The sequence below is a fragment of the Ammodytes marinus genome (assembly GCF_949987685.1).
Source record: "Ammodytes marinus genome assembly, chromosome: 16".
NCBI lineage: Eukaryota > Metazoa > Chordata > Actinopteri > Uranoscopiformes > Ammodytidae > Ammodytes > Ammodytes marinus.
In genome coordinates this window covers 992,591-1,010,160 of record NC_137220.1, presented here as the reverse complement: position 1 = coordinate 1,010,160, position 17,570 = coordinate 992,591, and the positions used below count along the sequence as shown (strand labels likewise).

Sequence of the window (17,570 nt, the reverse complement as noted above, 5' to 3'; positions counted from 1 at the left end):
GGTAAAATTAGACCTAACTTCAGAGAAAACTATTTGCATTAGGGTGAAAAAAGCTTCTGTATGACAATGACTACTGATGACCAAATTATGAAATGACCTTTACCTCTGTTTTAGCTGCACTCCCCTCCATCGCCTTTACTGCAGGGAAAAGTAACAACAAGCACATTGCAGGATCAAACATAAAATACATTATTTATTCAAGCTTAACCATTTAAGCGTAAGATTCATTTGCAAAAAGAATGTGTGCATGCATTCAATCAATTCCTATAGAAAATAGATGTATGCAATTTTAATTTCCACTTTCATTTTAAAGTAAATCAGATTTAGCAGAAATTTACAAAAAAAATATTATTCAATGAATGATCCCAATAAAACAAATGCAGAAAAAAATATTAATTTAAAGACTCAAAAGATGGAAAATGACAGCTGGGTCTAGTTCTGAGTGATGGCAAAAGCTTACTTACTTACTCTGGTCTGTCTCAGTTTACCCCACAGCTGGGGTAAACTGAGACAAAAGACAACTTTTTTTAAAACAATCATATTTTCACTGCCCTTTGTCATGAATAAATTATGCTAATATTTAATATAATAACATATTTATTTGTTTTTGTTATTGTTTATTTATTTATTTATTTTCATTGTTGCTATTTTTGGAGAATTGTGAGAGGCTGTGTATGTACTGTGTGTGTTTGTGTTGAATAGTTTGTTTTGTGTATTGTATTTGTATTGTATGTTTTTTTTTTCTTTTTTTTGAGGACCCCCTCGAAAACGAGATGATACATCTCAAGGGGCTTATCCTTAAATAACATTTTTGTAATGAAATAATGCCCTTTTCTAGGAAACGTCCTGAATTAATGGGAAATGTGTAAATTTGACTGATAAATCATTTTAGCTCCCTTAGAGGGAAGCAAATGTAAAAAGTGTCTCACATTACCCCGTTCTCCCCTATATCCTTGAAAACTCAAATCTTAACTTGTTTTCAGATTCAATGTTAGATTCTCCCTCTGTGATGTCATCAGTCTTCTCTGAGTCTTCATTTACAGCTAATTTCAGATAATTATTAAAGGGAAAGTTCAGTATTTTTTAAGTGGGTTTGTATGAGGTACTTAATGGAGATGGCGGTCAACGCTGTCACTCTAAGGAGTTCGGAGATGTCAGCATTGTACTGTTTTAGAGGGGGCCAGAATAAAAAAGTTTTTTCTCCACATATATAAATTAAATTCAACTCTAAATATCCGTTAAATTGTACACTAATCTGAGATTTTTTCCACTAGTAGAGGTCCTGGGTAAGATTTGTATGTGCTTCATTTAGCGGAGAATATCTCAACTGTTATAGACTAATATGACCCCATTGAACAACATGGGGTGTGTGCCAAAATCTCTATCCGGGACGAAAGTCTTGAAAATGACCACAACAGGTTGCACTAGTATCACACTACGTGGTGAATGGGACTTTTTTTTCCTTTATAGATATCCTCGTACATTTCTACCAGATTAATCTTCATATTAAGAGAAATGCTCTTTGTATTACACTTTGTCTAAAAAATAAAATAAAATATGCAAATGAGGCAATATCTCATTAAATATGCGTAGCCTATATATAAAAATCTTATCCAGGACCTCTACTAAATGGTTTATGCGTATTTAATGAGATATTACCTCATTTGCATATTTTATTAAAAAATTTTAGACAAAGTGTAATAACCCCTTATAGTGACTGATGGCCATCTCCATAAGGTAACACACTAACTATGCAGAAGAACTGAATACAACCAACTGGCCGGGACAAAAGGCCATCTTCCATATGTAACTGCTGTTATGTTTAAAACTAAACATATTTAAAATTGTAGATGTTATTAGGGATTAAGAATAGAATGTCTGGAGCACAATTATCCCCTTCAATTTAATTTTATCATTATTATGTCAAATATATGACACTTGTTATCTTCTCACGACGTCCAAAACAGTCTGTCCTCAGAGAAGGTTTCAATCTTTCATATGCAATAAAACCTATTCAAAATGCACTTTAATGGTTAAAAAGAGCTTTTTTCATCAATAGCAACACCAAATAATCTCTCATATCAATAAAAACTGTTTTTCTACAACACATTCATGTTTTATAAGGGTTCTAAGTGGTGGGACAACTTTACTGTAAGTCAACACCGTCAGACATTTCATTATGTAAAATGTAATAAAATTAGGGCTGGCCCGAATTATTCGAATATCCGAGTATTCGTTTGATAAATTAGTATTCGGAGCTCAATTCAGTATTCGGAACATTCATTTCTTTGTTTTTTTTTTCAAAAAAAAAATGTTTCAATATTTTTTTGCAAAAGCACCTCAAACTGCAACATATTTCGTCAGCAAATAATGATTAGATACACAAGTTATACAACAATTGTAAAATACACATTAGACTTTCATTTAAAATATATTATCGAATTATTTGAACTTTGACCAAGTTGGCCGCTGACCTTTCAAAGCACAACCGGTGATACAACCAGCTGTAGGCTACGTGATGTTACCAGAGCGAGGCAAACTAAAGCGGCACCAAGCGCAGTAGGGAGAGAGAGATGGAGGAAGAATAGATTATGTTTTCCTCTTAACTCTATACCACAACATTATCGCGATTTTGAAAGGAAAAGTAGCCTTGGCGTAATGCTAACGTTAGCTTAGCTCAGCTGTTTGTTTACGTTCCTAATGCAGTGCTGCTATCGCCCATCATCAACAGTGACTTGCTTGCATCATGGGAATACGCGGTCAATAATGGATATAATATGGACACAAAAGACTATTAATATTGGATCTTTGTATGGATTTATAAATCCCCGAAAAGATGCATGTTCCTGGATGAATTGTAAATCTCCTGTACGGGTTACGATGGCGCGGAGGACAGCTGATTTGGAATGGAAAGCAGCTGTTCGCTTCCACAGGGAAAAAGTAAGGAACTCCGACTTTATTACCGTTCGAAAGTTATTAAAGCATCAACAAACTACGCAGCTTACTGTCTCGGCTCACACACTCGGTTTCAGGGTGTACATTTGGATTATTAATGTTGTTTTGATTGTGTGTTTTTTTAGAACGAGTACTCGAATATTCGCTCGGAAAATCTAACGAATATTCGAAGCCTGTAAATAAAATCAGGCGAAATAAAGGGCAGCTGTCACTTTGAAGGACCTCTTTTCAAACTCTACCTCTGCAGATTACATTAGAGTCAGACAGGGTCTGATAAGTGTTGTAGTTTTAGAATATTTTACATTCCGAATCTTGAAAGTCCTGTGTCACAACCATGATATGTCAACACCGACTTACAATTTCTGAAGAAGTTATTTGAAATTTTTTGATAATTTTATTTTCCTGAAGTAGTTCATACTAGCACCTAACATCAAAAGACAAACCAAATGGCTAATAGATAAATTCCATTTGTTATGTTTAAGAAACGTTAAATATGTCAACACCGTCAGACAGGAAATCTGACGGAGTTGACATCTGACGGTGGTGATAGGCCAATGACGGTAAGAAAAAAAAAAAGCTGGGAGGTTGTGTCAAAGCTTAGCTCAGTAGCTTAGTGTATGTTGGATACAAATATGTAATTTAATTTGCCGAAACATAGGGGTTGTATTTTTTCAACATTGCACCCTGTTTTGTCCCACTTCTCAAGAATCACTGATATACTGAACTATCCCCTTAATTAAATTACCACTAATCAAGTCCCAACTGCAGACCATAAACCAGATTGTTTCTCACATTGTGCAGCCAGTAGTCTGTGTCGTTGTGTTTTGGGGGCGACAGCAGGAGGTTTATGGGCGAGCAGGGGTTTGGTGGGAAACCCTGTAGCAGGACTGGCCGGCCTGATACTGAGATCTGATTGGCTCACACACAGCGGTGAGGCCACGCCCTCTCTGACAGGAGAGCCTTCAGAGTCTTTGGGTTTGTGTCGACGTTTCACTGTGTCGGATTCCTTAAGAATAATGAGAATTATATTAATACATTTTATTTGTCATTCAAGATCACTAGTTAAAACCACCTTAGTTTTTATTGTTAGTGTAGTGTTTGTATGTGTATTTTTTTTTATTGTAAAAAAAAAGCATGAGAAATGTATAAAAATACCTTAAGGTTGAACTCTGGAACTTTGGGAACATCAGGAGCATCCATATTATTGTTTTCTGTGTGTGTGTTAGTGGGTGTGTGTAGTTCAGGAGGCTGCAGTACTGCCATGGCCCTTGGTGGTGGAGGAGCTTTAGGTATCTGTTTGATGGTCAAATTTCCCTCTTCAGCGAACAGGGGTGGGGGGGGGGGTCCAAAAAACATGTTATTGTCTGCTGTGTGTTTGTCAGTGTGTGTGTGTCTGAGAACTATATTAGATGTATGATAATATTAAAGAAAACAAATTCTTAATGTAGCTAGTTGGAGCTTGTAGCAGGTGATAGCTGCGCCCCCTTTAAGCAGTAGTGTTTTTACCACACCAGCGCCTGCTGTCCTAAAGATTTTTGGTAGTGCGTGGCGGCGGGCCATGCATTTGTTTAGGAAGTGAGTGGAAGGGAGATGGCAGGATGCATGGCCATGATTTAATGTATTTATATGTTCCCGGGTGAAATCAGACCCGAGCAAAGGCTAATAATAACTAGAACTGCAAGCAGTTATGAACGGGGGCCAAGCCTCCAACACAGAATCTGGGGATATAAAGTTTTTGAACGTTTGGTCTGGAGGTTATAGACCCTTTTGGAGCAATTTAACGAAACTGTAGTAACAACCTAAGAACCATAGGACACACATGTGTCAAGTTTGGTCTTAATAGGATGAATCGTTTTGGATTTAGGAGCATTAAAGCGGCTACGAGTAGCATTTAAATATCTTTTAAACAGCCTCATGTTTCCTCTGATAATCATAAATTACCTTTAACAGCAAACGAGACCATCAGTGCAAAGAAAGACGTTTTTATATAGTTTTTATTACTGCTTTTGGTCTGGTCGCACACCCAGTCCGATTTTTGGTTGGCTCGTGCAGGCTCTATGGTCACATATCCGTATTGGTTGCAGATTTCAGTGTGGCGCTGTAACGCGATTTGAGAAGCCTATCCCTCCAGGTGAGGGAAGGGGAGCGGGAGCCTTGTTTGAGACAGTTATTTGTCGTCATAATGACTGATAACGGGGCTGAACCATCAAAGAAAAAAAAGAGAAGAAAAGCGAAAAGGGAGAGTGATAGGCGGGCGGGAGGATACAATTTCACGAGAGCGAAACTAGACTGCAGTGTTTACTCCACCTAAATGAATGAGCGGTTGGTACTAACACAAAGTTTACTTTGCCTCACCATCATCAGATAACCATTATCTGAAATAGTCATTATTTACATCAACAACACAAACACATTACCTCATCGTGATCCATACTAACTGCCGTCTCTCTCCATTTGCTTTCTGTGAGGACACAGCTCCGTGAGAGAGAGAAGTTAGGTGACGCTGCTACATCAACTCATTGCAATCAGGTGTGTGTACTGACTGGCATTAGTTGATGCAGTGTCAAAACCACTCTCACGGAGCCGAAAAGAGTCCTCACACTTTCAACACACGGACATGCACTATATTGCGCCCTTCTCAGTTCACACTCGCGCGCCTGGCACGCGCTAGAAAACAGCTTTGCGACAGCGGGCGTCGTAAAAATACTACCGCTTTTGTCCAAAGGGGACGCCAACGTGCCATCTTACTCATAGTGGCTTTAATGTAACGCGTAGGTTATACGCAAATATTCAAAGCGCTATCGTTTCGTCATCGATGGTCATTGCAAAATAATTTTAAATAATTTTTTGTTGTGCAAATCTGTAGATAATTGAGATAAAGTTTGGTATCAATTGTGAAAAAACTGTGGGAGCTCAAATGAAAAATCCAGTTTTGCAGTTTTAGCAAAAAATCAAAAGCGGCGCAAATGGGTGTGGCCTATGCAAAAAGATAGTAAGAAGTAGTAAGAAGAACTAGAAAATCCTGCGGGGATTTTTTTTTTAAAGATAATATTTTGGCATTTTTCAAGCTTTATTAGATAGTGCAGAGTTGAAATGGGGAGACAGAGAGAGAGGGGGGATGACCTGCAGTAAAGGTCCACGGGTCGGATTCGAACCTGCGACCACTGCAACGAAGGCCGGAGCCAATATGGTACGCGCTCTATCCACTACGCCACCGGAGCGCCCCGTGCGGGGATTTTAAAAGTACGGGCCCCCCTGTGCCGACCACCAGCCCCGCACCCCTATGGTCCAAGAGGCTTTATAGTAGAGCACCATGAGCTGTACATGTGTAAGAAATTTCAAGTCAATCAGAGTCAGTGGGCGAGGGGCGTGGCCTGTCAAACGTTGCAGTTTTGAATAATGGTTCTCGCATTTGTGGCGCACCCTATGGGTTAATCTCGACAAACTTTTGGGGTAATGCTACCACATGCCTTCTGCACATATCCAGCAAGTTTGATGATGATAGGACCTATGGTTAAGGAGTTATGGCCAATTTGCTGATAAGCCCCGCCCCTGAGTAAACGTTTTGGTCAATAGCGGCCATGTTTTTCAAGCTATTCTACTAATATTCCATGATTTTTGATAATTTTATTTTCCTGAAGTAGTTCATACTAGCACTTAACATCAACAGAAAAAACAAATGGCTAAGGGAGAACGGGGTAAGTAGGCACACTTTTTACTCTAGTGAGAATTGCTCATCACCTAAACATCTTTCAATAGTCATTCCTACATTAAATTGAAGCTTAAGGTGTTGGCTTGAAATGTGTACCCATCACTTTTTCTATCTTATTGTAATAAAGAAGAAATTAATCATCAAAGACACCCTTACACATTGTGACAACCAACCCCATCAAGGGGTCGGTTGTCACACACTAAGGGGTTGTTTGTCACAATGTTATCTCAATGGGAATAATCTTAAAAAGAAGGCAAGAAAGTAGAACTAAATTTGAAAGTTTAATTACATTGTCAAGTTGACAAATAGGCCTATACAACTTACTGTAGCCTTGGCAGCTGGGGCCTGTTTCAGGTAGCTGGTTTTACATACTCTGAGTTTAATCCTGCACTCTGAGTTGGTCAACTCAGAGCGCAGGGTTGATGAGTAACTCTGGGTTTTCGGTTTCAGAACAGTGGATCAGCGTTGGGTTTATCAACTCTGAGCGTGTTCACTCTGGGTGGAGCATGTGCGTAAAAGCCATCGTCAATGGATCGCTGATAACATGATTCACCATGGAAACAGAAGAAACAAATGCTTGATCCTCCCACTTCTCCACTTCTCAAAAAAGAAAAAAAGAAATCTCCGTTCCTCCCACTAGAGTTAGAAATATTAACGAATGAGTTTATGGTAGCCTATGGAGAAGAATTAACGGGATATTGTCTCATAACTCTGATCTAATCTCCTCGGCAATTCAGAAAAAAACAGAGCAAACATTTTTTGTCAAGAGAATCATTTCGCTTCCGTATGAGAAGCCATAGTCTATTTTAAAAAGTTACGCATATCAGCTGTAAAGTAATAAAGCTGGCGCGGCACAGCATTGCTGACAGTGTTTTATATTTGCTGTATAATATGTTGGCAAGCTATAGCCTAATAGCCTACTGTGCAGTAAACAGAACAGACTGTCGCTTCTTTTAAATGGGGAGTGAAAGACATTAACGTCAAGACACATTAGGTGACAGTTTCCATTGAAGAGCCTGATTGATTTATTACCAGATCCATTTTCCTCAAGTGATCACAGTTTAAATTATTATATAATTTTTATATTCACATTAGGCTATTTAACGAGGCTCGTCTGTGAATTTAGGATCGCACAAGTGAACAGTAACGATCGCGTGCAGCCGCAGCGTTACATGAATCCACCTGACATAAATCTGTTCGGTGACACATACGTTAAAAAACATACAATACAAATAGGTTTATTAATCTGAATGTAGAGCATGTCACGATGTGTAAGGTGGCCGCCTATATGAACGGACCTCGGCCGCCTATATGAACGGACCTTGTTGGGCTGAGAACAAGGCTACTGATCAGATAAATGATCGGTCAAACGTAAAATCATCAGGAAATGATAAAAACATCCCGATGGAGATTTTTATGGGGTGATTTTGCTTCAAACTGTACAGGGACGCGTGTGACAGTGACACTCTTTCTTCAGTCGGAGCTGCAGCGTAAAGTGAAAACAAACTCAGGGTAGGTCTAACCACCTCCCGAGCAGGTTAGACCCACGGCGTATGTTGCCGCAGTAACTGACCCTCGGTTGCGCTGAACCTGCTACCTGAAACGGAAAACCCAGAGTTTCCACCAACTCAGAGCGAACAAACTCTGGGTTGCCTCAAAACCAGCTACCTGAAACAGGCCCCTGGTCTAGTTTGGGATGCACTGGGTTGTTTTGATTTTGTTGCCCTTTTTTCTTTTGCATGCTAGCTGCCTTTTCCTGATCTATTCATTCCTTCTCTGGGGTGTCAGTGAGGAAACAGTTTGACAATTTCTTTCGTTATTGGGTTCCTTTTCTGGCTGCAGCCTTTGGATAACGTGACAACCAACCCCCCAAAAATTAGCTTGCTAACCACAATCTAAACTATAGTTTACCCTTCTCCCCTACTAGATAAATTCCATTTGTTACGTTTAAGAAACGTTAAATATGTCAACACCGTCAGACAGGAAATCTGACGGAGTTGACATCTGACGGTGGTGATAGGCCAATGACGATAAAATAAAATAAAAGCTGGGAGGTTGTGTCAAAGCTTAGCTCAGTAGCTTAGTGTATGTTGGATACAAATATATATATAACCACTAATCAAGTCCCAACTGCAGACCATGGAAGTTCAGACTGTGTCTCACCTTGTGCAGCCAGTAGTCTGTGTCGTTGTGTTTTGGGGGCGACAGCACGATGTTTGAGGCCGAGCAGGGGTTTGGTGGGAAACCCTGTAGCAGGACTGGCCAACCTGATACTGAGTTCTGATTTGCTCACACACAGCGGTGAGGCCACGCCCTCTCTGACAGGCGAGCTTTCAGAGTCTTTGGGTTTGTGACGGCGTTTCACTGTTTCCGATTCCTTAAGAATAATAAGAATTATATTAATACATTTTATTTGTCTACACACCCAAGGAAAAGCTTAGAAAACATAATAAAAGCATAACTAATGTTAATAGAACATTCAAGATCACTAGTTAAAACCACCTTAGTTTTTATTGTTAGTGTAGTGTTTGTATGTGTATTTTTTTTTATTGTAAAAAAAAAGCATGAGAAATGTATAAAAATACCTTAAGGTTGAACTCTGGAACTTTGGGAACATCAGGAGCGTCCATATTATTGTTTTCTGTGTGTGTGTTAGTGGGTGTGTGTAGTTCAGGAGGCTGCAGTACTGCCATGGCCCTTGGTGGTGGAGGAGCTTTAGGTATCTGTTTGATGGTCAAATTTCCCTCTTCAGCGAACAGGGGTGGGGGGGGGTCCAAAAAACATGTTATTGTCTGCTGTGTGTTTGTCAGTGTGTGTGTGTCTGAGAACTATATTAGATGTATGATAATATTAAAGAAAACAAATTCTTAATGTAGCTAGTTGGAGCTTGTAGCAGGTGATAGCTGCGCCCCCTTTAAGCAGTAGTGTTTTTACCACACCAGCGCCTGCTGTCCTAAAGATTTTTGGTAGCGCGTGGCGGCGGGCCGTGCATTTGTTTAGGAAGTGAGTGGAAGGGAGATGGCAGGATGCATGGCCATGATTTAATGTATTTATATGTTCCCGGGTGAAATCAGACCCGAGCAAAGGCTAATAATAACTAGAACTGCAAGCAGTTATGAACGGGGGCCAAGCCTCCAACACAGAATCTGGGGATATAAAGTTTTTGAACGTTTGGTCTGGAGGTTATAGACCCTTTTGGAGCAATTTAACGAAACTGTAGTAACAACCTAAGAACCATAGGACACACATGTGTCAAGTTTGGTCTTAATAGGATGAATCGTTTTGGATTTAGGAGCATTAATGTAACGCGTAGGTTATACGCAAATATTCAAAGCGCTACCGTTTCGTCATCGATGGTCATTGCAAAATAATTTTAAATAATTTTTTGTTGTGCGAATCTGTAGATAATTGAGATAAAGTTTGGTATCAATTGTGAAAAAACTGTGGGAGCTCAAATGAAAAATCCAGTTTTGCAGTTTTAGCGAAAAGATAGTAAGAAGTAGTAAGAAGAACTAGAAAATCCCGCTGGGATTTTTTTTTTAAAGATTATTTTTTGGCATTTTTCAAATTTGTAAGAAATTTCAAGTCAATCAGATTCAGCTAATAAGCCCCTGCGTAAACGTTTTGGTCAATAGCGGCCATGTTTTTCAAGCTATTCTACTAATATTCCATGGACATGTGAACCATAGTCCCCCGGGGCTTCGTGAGAGATTTGGTGTTGATACAGTCAAATTTGAGAAAGTTGTGGTTAAAACCCTATTTGTCTGTTTATGCTAATTAGCGGGGTCGGGACGCACATTCTGTGAAAATTTGGAATGTCAAAGTGCAACGGTGTGGGAGAAATAGGAGCTATAAAAATGTCATGGAAGAATAAGAATAAGAAGAAGTAAGAAGTATGGTGGATAACAGAGCCGGCCCGAGGCATAAGCGAACTAAGCGGTTGCTTAGGGCCCCCGACCGCCAAACTTACATTTGATATCAACATCATGCAAATGTAAATTATAATCCAGAAAAAAAAGGAATATTACGTTTTGGTCTGGATAGTTATTAAGACAAATAATTGAATCAGTTCATCTGGGAGGTAATCCGAGGTTAACTGATCACGTCTATATACATTGTGTATTGAGTTTATTTAAAACATTTGGAAATGGGGCTGCCCTCAGTTGCCCATGCACTGTGTATAGTCTATAGCCTATTTCAGCCTCGTCTGTGCAAAAAAGATAGCTGGACAACAGAGTTCTTCTGCTTCGTTCCTCTCACTGCATTTACATCCATTCATTATATTACAGAGAAATATGTCCCGTAAAAGAAAATTAGCTCCAAGCCCAACCCAGAGGAACCTCCATAATATTTAATTTTAAATTAATATTTTTAATGGAAAATCCATGTGTCCTTCTTCAATAGCTTCTAATTCATCCGACCCAGTGTCTCCAAAAAAAAATGTCACACAAAATTCCTCAGATTTAGCCTCTTCATTTTCCTCTCAAAGTGCACCAGATTCATGCATTTCACTTTAAAAAGGTAAAACAAATCTCCCGGAGGGGGCATACCCCCGGACTCCCCTAGGAGGGTCAGGATCTCGGTTGGCTACTATTTCCACCCAGCTGGACATTGGAGGCACTAGCAAGAAACACTGGGGGTGTGAATGACATTTCGACAAAAGTCAATAATTTCGCCAGCACTAACATTGAACATTGGATAACAATAAGTTGAGGGCCTCCCGGCGCCAACTGCCAGCCCCTCATAGGCGGCGCCCCATCCGTTGGCCGGACTCGAACGCTTCTACGAACCGCCGCTGCGCGCTTTCCAAACTTGAGTCCCAAGTTGTGGCCGATTGAAGGTTGCAGTCGTGGCAAATCAGCAGCAAAGGGCCGCTGTTGCAAAGACGTTTTGGTCAACGGCGGCTATCTTTTTTGAGCTATCTCGCTTAAATCTAATACACATGTGTATTTAAGACCCCTAAGGCTGTGTATACAATTTGGTGATGATAGGTTGGAAATCCATAAAGTAGATGGAAATTGATTTTCAGGTCATGCAAATTATGCTGGGCTTACACAAGAGAACTTTTAGGGAAGAAAAAAAAATCATGGCTGACCCCTATGGTCCAAGAGGCTTTATTGTAGAGCACCATGAGCTGTACATGTGTAAGACATTTCAAGTCAATCAGAGTTAAGGGGAAAGGGGCGTGGCCTGTCAAATATAGCATTTTTTTTATTATGGTTTTCGTATTTGTGGCGCCCCCTATGGGTCAATCTCGACAAGCCTCACGTGACATGCTACCACACGTGTACTGCACATATCCAGCAAGTTTTTTGATGATAGGACCTATGGTCAATTAGTTATGGTTTGCTTTTACATGATTTTTTTATTTTATTTAACCTTTATTTCACCAGGAAGGTCCCATTGAGTTACAGTAACTCTTCTCACAGGGAGTCCTGGCCAAGACAGGCAGCAGAAAAGAAGTTGCAGAATTTGCACAATGCCACACATACACACAAACAAAGTACACCACAATTGACACTATAATGCTAAAATTACACTTCATAACAGGCTATATAAAAACAAGCTAATACATACAGCTTAAATTAAAATGAATTAAAAAATTAAAATTGAAAACAAATTAAAAATAAATAAAAGCCATCAGGTTAAAAACAGTTGCAGTGTTCTTTTAGAGCTGATTGTAACATGTTTTTAAAGGTACTGAGTGATTCCAGCTTTAGAGTGGCTTGAAGTTCATCAGATGCTAAATTTGATTGATTCACACTGTTTAAATAAAAGTAAAATTACAGCTAAAAAACTTAAATTACAGTCTGGACTCACTCTGGATCATGGTTCTCTGGATGTTACACAACTTCTTCACTGCTAACATCAGCTTCTTCTGGTGACCTGCAGGGATATACAGTAGATTGTTTAGAGGTTTGTGTCTATGTACGTATCAAGTCAAGTCAAACTTTATTGTCAATTCTGATACATGTGAGACATACATAAGAATAGAAATTACTTTTATCTCCGACCCACGGTGCAGTAGGAACAATAAAATGAAATAAAGTAGAATTAGATAAAGATACAGTAAATTACAGTAGATTACAGTAAATACATTCTAAACACTAAATAGTGCAAGAGTACAAAATAAAACGGTATATATAAAATAGAATAGAAAATAAAAAGTAAGTAAATTTAATTGAAATGTGCATTGTGCAATGTGATGAATTTTGATGTGCAGGCTGAGTATTAATGAATAGATTAAGAGTTCTTAGCTCAGAGTTCTTAAGGGCAATGGGAGGGGGGTTCACAGTCCAGTGTTCGTGGGAGTAGAGGGGAGCAGAAGGAAGAGAGGGGACAGAGTTGAGCTTCCTGACAGCTTGGTGGATAAAGCTGTTTCCCAGTCTTGTGGAGCCGACCCACAGGCTGCGGTACCGTCTCCCCGATGGCAGGAGGCTGAAGAGTCTAGGTCCTGGGTAAGATTTGTATGCGCTTCATTTAGCGGAGAATATCTCAATTGTTATAGACTAATATGACCCCAGTGAACAACGTGGGATGTGTGCCAAAATCTCTATCAGGGGCGAAAGTCCTGAAAATTACATGTTACACTAGTATCACACTACGTGGTGAATGGGACTGTTTTTTTTTTCATTATAGATATCCTCATACATTTCTACAAGATTAATCTTCATATTAAGATAAATACTTTTTGTATTACAACTTGTCTAAAAAATTTAATAAAATACGCAAATTAGACAATATCTCATTAAATATGCGTACATATAAACCCTTGAAGTTACAGATTTTCTGAGGGGATCACAATGTTCACAATGACAATGATTATAAGGTCATAGAAGAGTGTAAACATTCTGATTTGATATATAATGAAAATGGCTAAAAACAGTCAACCTATTACGTACTGTATGTACGCATATTGAATGAGATATTGTCTAATTTGCATATTTTATTTTATCTTTTAGACAAAGTGTAATACAAAAAGTATTTATCTTAATATTAATCTAGTAAAAAACTATGAGGATATCTATAAAGGGAAAAAAAAGTCCCAGTCACCACGTAGTGTGATACTAGTGTAACATGTGGTCATTTTCAGGACTTTCGCCCCGGATAGAGATTTTGTCACATATCCCACGTTGTTCACTGGGGTCATATTACTCTATAACAGTTGAGATATTCTCCACTAAATGAAGCACATACAAAACCTTCCCAGGACCTAGACTATGTGTCTAGGTCCTGAGATAAACATTGATGCAGCGGGTCAGGATGCTCTTGACGGTGCCCCTGTAGAAGGAATAAATGATGGATGGTGGTGCTTGTGCTCTCTTCAGCCTGCGGAGGAAGTAGAGGCGCTGCTCGGACTTCTTGGCCAGTGATGTGGTGTTGGTTGTCCAGGAGAGATCCTCACCGATGTGGACCCCCAGGACCTTGGTGCTGCTCACTCTCTACACAGCAGAACCGTTGATGGTCAGTGGGAGTTTAGGAGTGGGCACTCTCCGGAAGTCGACAACAACCTCCTTGGTCTTGTCGACGTTCAGGCAGAGGTTGTTGTCTCTACACCACGTGGCCAGTTGGCTAACCTCCATCCTGTAGTGCGTCTCATCGTTGTTGGAGATGATACCAACCACTGTTGTGTCGTCTGTGAACTTCAAAATGTGGTTGCTGCTGAAGGAAGGAGCGCTGTCATGGGTCAGCAGCGTGAGGAGCAGGGGGCTGAGCACACAACCTTGGGAGGCTCCAGTGCTCAGGACGGTGGTTCTGGATGTGTTGCCACAGACCCATACTGCCTGAGGCCTCTCACTGAGGAAGTCCAGCAGCCAGTTGCACAGGGTAATGCTGAGCCCCAGCTGGTCCAGTTTGCCGATCAGCTGCTGAGGGATGATGGTGTTGAATGCTGAACTGAAGTCTATGAACAGCATTCTGACGTATGAGTCCGTTGTGTCCAGGTGGGTGAGGGCTGGGTGAAGAGCTGAGCAGATAGCATCCTCGATGGATATGTTATCTCGGTATGCATACTGGTGGGGGTCCAGGGTGGCGGGGAGGGTGGATTTAACGCGGGCTATGACTGACCTTTCAATGCACTTCATGATGATGGGGGTCAGTGCGACAGGTCGATAGTCATTAAAAGTGGATGGTTAAGGCTTCTTTGGAACAGGTATGATGGTGGTGGCTTTGAAGCACACAGAACAACAGCCTAACTCAGGGAAGCGTTGAAGATGTCCGTGAAGACATATTTGAGCTCCTTTGCACAGTCCTTCAGCACACAACCCGGACAACTCACGGGGGGGGGGGGGGCGCCCACCATTTGAGAAGCACTGCTTTAAATGATTAATATAACTTGCCCTTGCCCAGACTCAGACATTTGATCCACTACTGTGGAATGTGAGGGGTCTGACACATTAAACGATCAAAAGTACTTTCCCATTTGAAGAGATTAAATGCCGAAATAGTATTCTTACAAGAAACACATTTACGTGATAAGGATCAAATAAGACTTAAGAATCCATGGGTCAGTGACGTTTTTCACTCAACTTTTGACTCGAAAGCTAGAGGGGTAGCTATTTTGGTTAATAAAAGAGTACATTTTACCACTTCTATGATCATAGCTGATAAGAATGGTTGAACCAAAACAGTAAATAATTGTGTCATCTGCATAAAGATGCATGTTAGCATCTGACACATTTTTTCCCAAATCATTAATGTACATAATGAACAAGAGGGGTCCTAATATTGAACCCTGTGGCACCCCCTTGTGGACACTCACAAATTCAGAACACAGACCATCATATTTAATACACCGAGTCCTGTCACTCAAATAATCTGTGAACCAGGAAACTACATGATTTGACAAACCCAAGCAAAGAAGCCTATGCTTTAAAACAGCATGGTCCACAGTGTCAAAAGCCTTCGACAGGTCAATAAAAAGTGAAGCACAGTGCTGCTTCTTATCAAGACCAACTAATATATCATTAATCACTTTTGTAGCTGCAGTGATGGTACTATGCTTTTTCCTGAAGCCTGATTGCAGGTTTGAGAGAAGATCATTGGAGGTTAGAAACTCTTTTAACTGATAACACACAAGAGATTCAAGAATGTTTGACAAGGCACACAGATTTGATATTGGCCTGTAGTTAGTTAAAGCTGCAAACAAAAGCATATTCTTTTTTCCCCAAAGTCCATCAATCCTATTCCCGCATTGATTATTTTTTTGTTGATGGTTCCCTGGTCCCCAAAGTGACCTCCTCCGAGTATCATTCAATTGTTATTTCTGATCATGCTCCTCTTAGTCTCAATATACAACTTTCCGACCAACCTCGTTTCTCCTCACACTGGAGGTTTAACACTCTGCTTCTGTCTGATGATGCATTCAACACCTTTATATTGTCCTCAATTGATGACTTTATAACTACAATCATATGAAAAAGTTTGGGAACCCCTCTCAGCCGGCATTATAATTGACTCTGCTTTCACAAAAAAAAATATAAAAGTGGTATGTCTTTAATTTACCAGGAACAGCTAAGTACTGGGATGTTTTCCAAACAAAGATTTTTTGAAAAGCAGTATTTGGTTGTATGAAATAAAATAAAATGTGAAAAACTGGCTGTGCAAAAATATGGGTACCCTTGTGGTTTTGTTGATTTTAATGCCTGTAACAGCATGTAAAACTGATGACTTTAAACACAAAGTTGGTTGGATTATGTTGTTAAGCCTTGAACCTCATATAATTGTCTGTTTAATCATGAGAAAATGTATTTTAGGTGCCTAAATACAAGTTGCACTTCTCTTTGACTCTCTGCTGAAGTGAGACCGAATGGGATCATCAAAACAGCTCCCAAAAGATCTGAAAAACAAAGATTGTTCATTGTCATGGTTTAGGGGAAGGCTACAAGAAGTTTTCCCAAAGGTTTCAATTGTCAATTTTGACTGTAGGGAACGTTGTCAGGAAATGGAAGGACACAGGCATAGTGGCAGTTAAACCCAGGCATGGCAGACCTAGAAAAAAACAGGAGCAGCATAGGTGGAGGATTGTGAGAATGGTTGCACACAACCCACAGATCACCTCCAAAGACCTGCAAGAACATCTGGCTGCAGATTGTGTATCTCTACATCGTTCAACAATTCAGCGCAATTTGCACCAAAACATCTGCTTTTTATAAAGACCAAATAACTTAATTTTTGTCTCATCAGTCCAAAGCATTTTCTTCCAATATGAAGCTGGCTTGTCTAAATGAGCTTTTGCATACTCCATGCAACTGTATCTGTGGCGTGGGCGCAGAAAGGGCTTCCTTCTCATCACCCGGCCATACAGATGTTTTGGTGCAAATTGCACTGAATTGTAGAACCATGTTCAGATACACAATCTGCAGCCAGATGTTCTTGCAGGTCTTTGGAGGTGATATTTGGGTTGTGTGCAACCATTCTCACAATCCGCCGCATATGCCGCTCTTGTACTTTTCTTGGTCTGCTAGACCTGGGTTTAACTGCAACTGTGCCTGTGTCCTTCCATTCCCTGACAACGTTCCTTACAGTAGAAATTGACAATTGAAACCTTTGGGAAGGCTTCTTGTAGCCTTCCCCTAAACCATGACAATGAATAATCTTTGTTTTTAAGATCTTTTGGGAGCTGTTTTGATGATCCCATTCTGTCTCACTTCAGCAGAGAGTCAAAGAGAAGTGCAACTTGCATTTAGGCACCTAAAATACATTTTCTCATGATTAAAACAGACAATTATATGAGGTTCAAGGCTTAACAACATAATCCAACCAACTTTGTGTTTAAAGTCATCAGTTTTACATGCTGTTACAGGCATTAAAATCAACAAAACCACAAGGGTACCCATATTTTTGCACAGCCAGTTTTTCACATTTTATTTTATTTCATACAACCAAATACTGCTTTTCAAAA

General features: G+C 39.9%; 1 protein-coding gene across 1 annotated transcript in view; it reads right to left on the bottom strand.

Annotated features, from left to right (window-relative positions):
- Positions 1–17,570, bottom strand: part of LOC307262357 (interferon-induced very large GTPase 1-like) — a 40,912-nt gene that overhangs the window by 10,403 nt on the left and 12,939 nt on the right. The window contains exons 7-12 of the mRNA XM_080043215.1: positions 12,488–12,553; positions 9,253–9,413; positions 8,831–9,044; positions 4,111–4,271; positions 3,748–3,961; positions 104–138 (exon numbers count right to left, since the gene is read on the bottom strand). Coding sequence (XP_079899341.1) covers positions 104–138; positions 3,748–3,961; positions 4,111–4,271; positions 8,831–9,044; positions 9,253–9,413; positions 12,488–12,553 — 851 coding nt within the window. The remainder of the gene's footprint in view (positions 1–103; positions 139–3,747; positions 3,962–4,110; positions 4,272–8,830; positions 9,045–9,252; positions 9,414–12,487; positions 12,554–17,570) is intronic.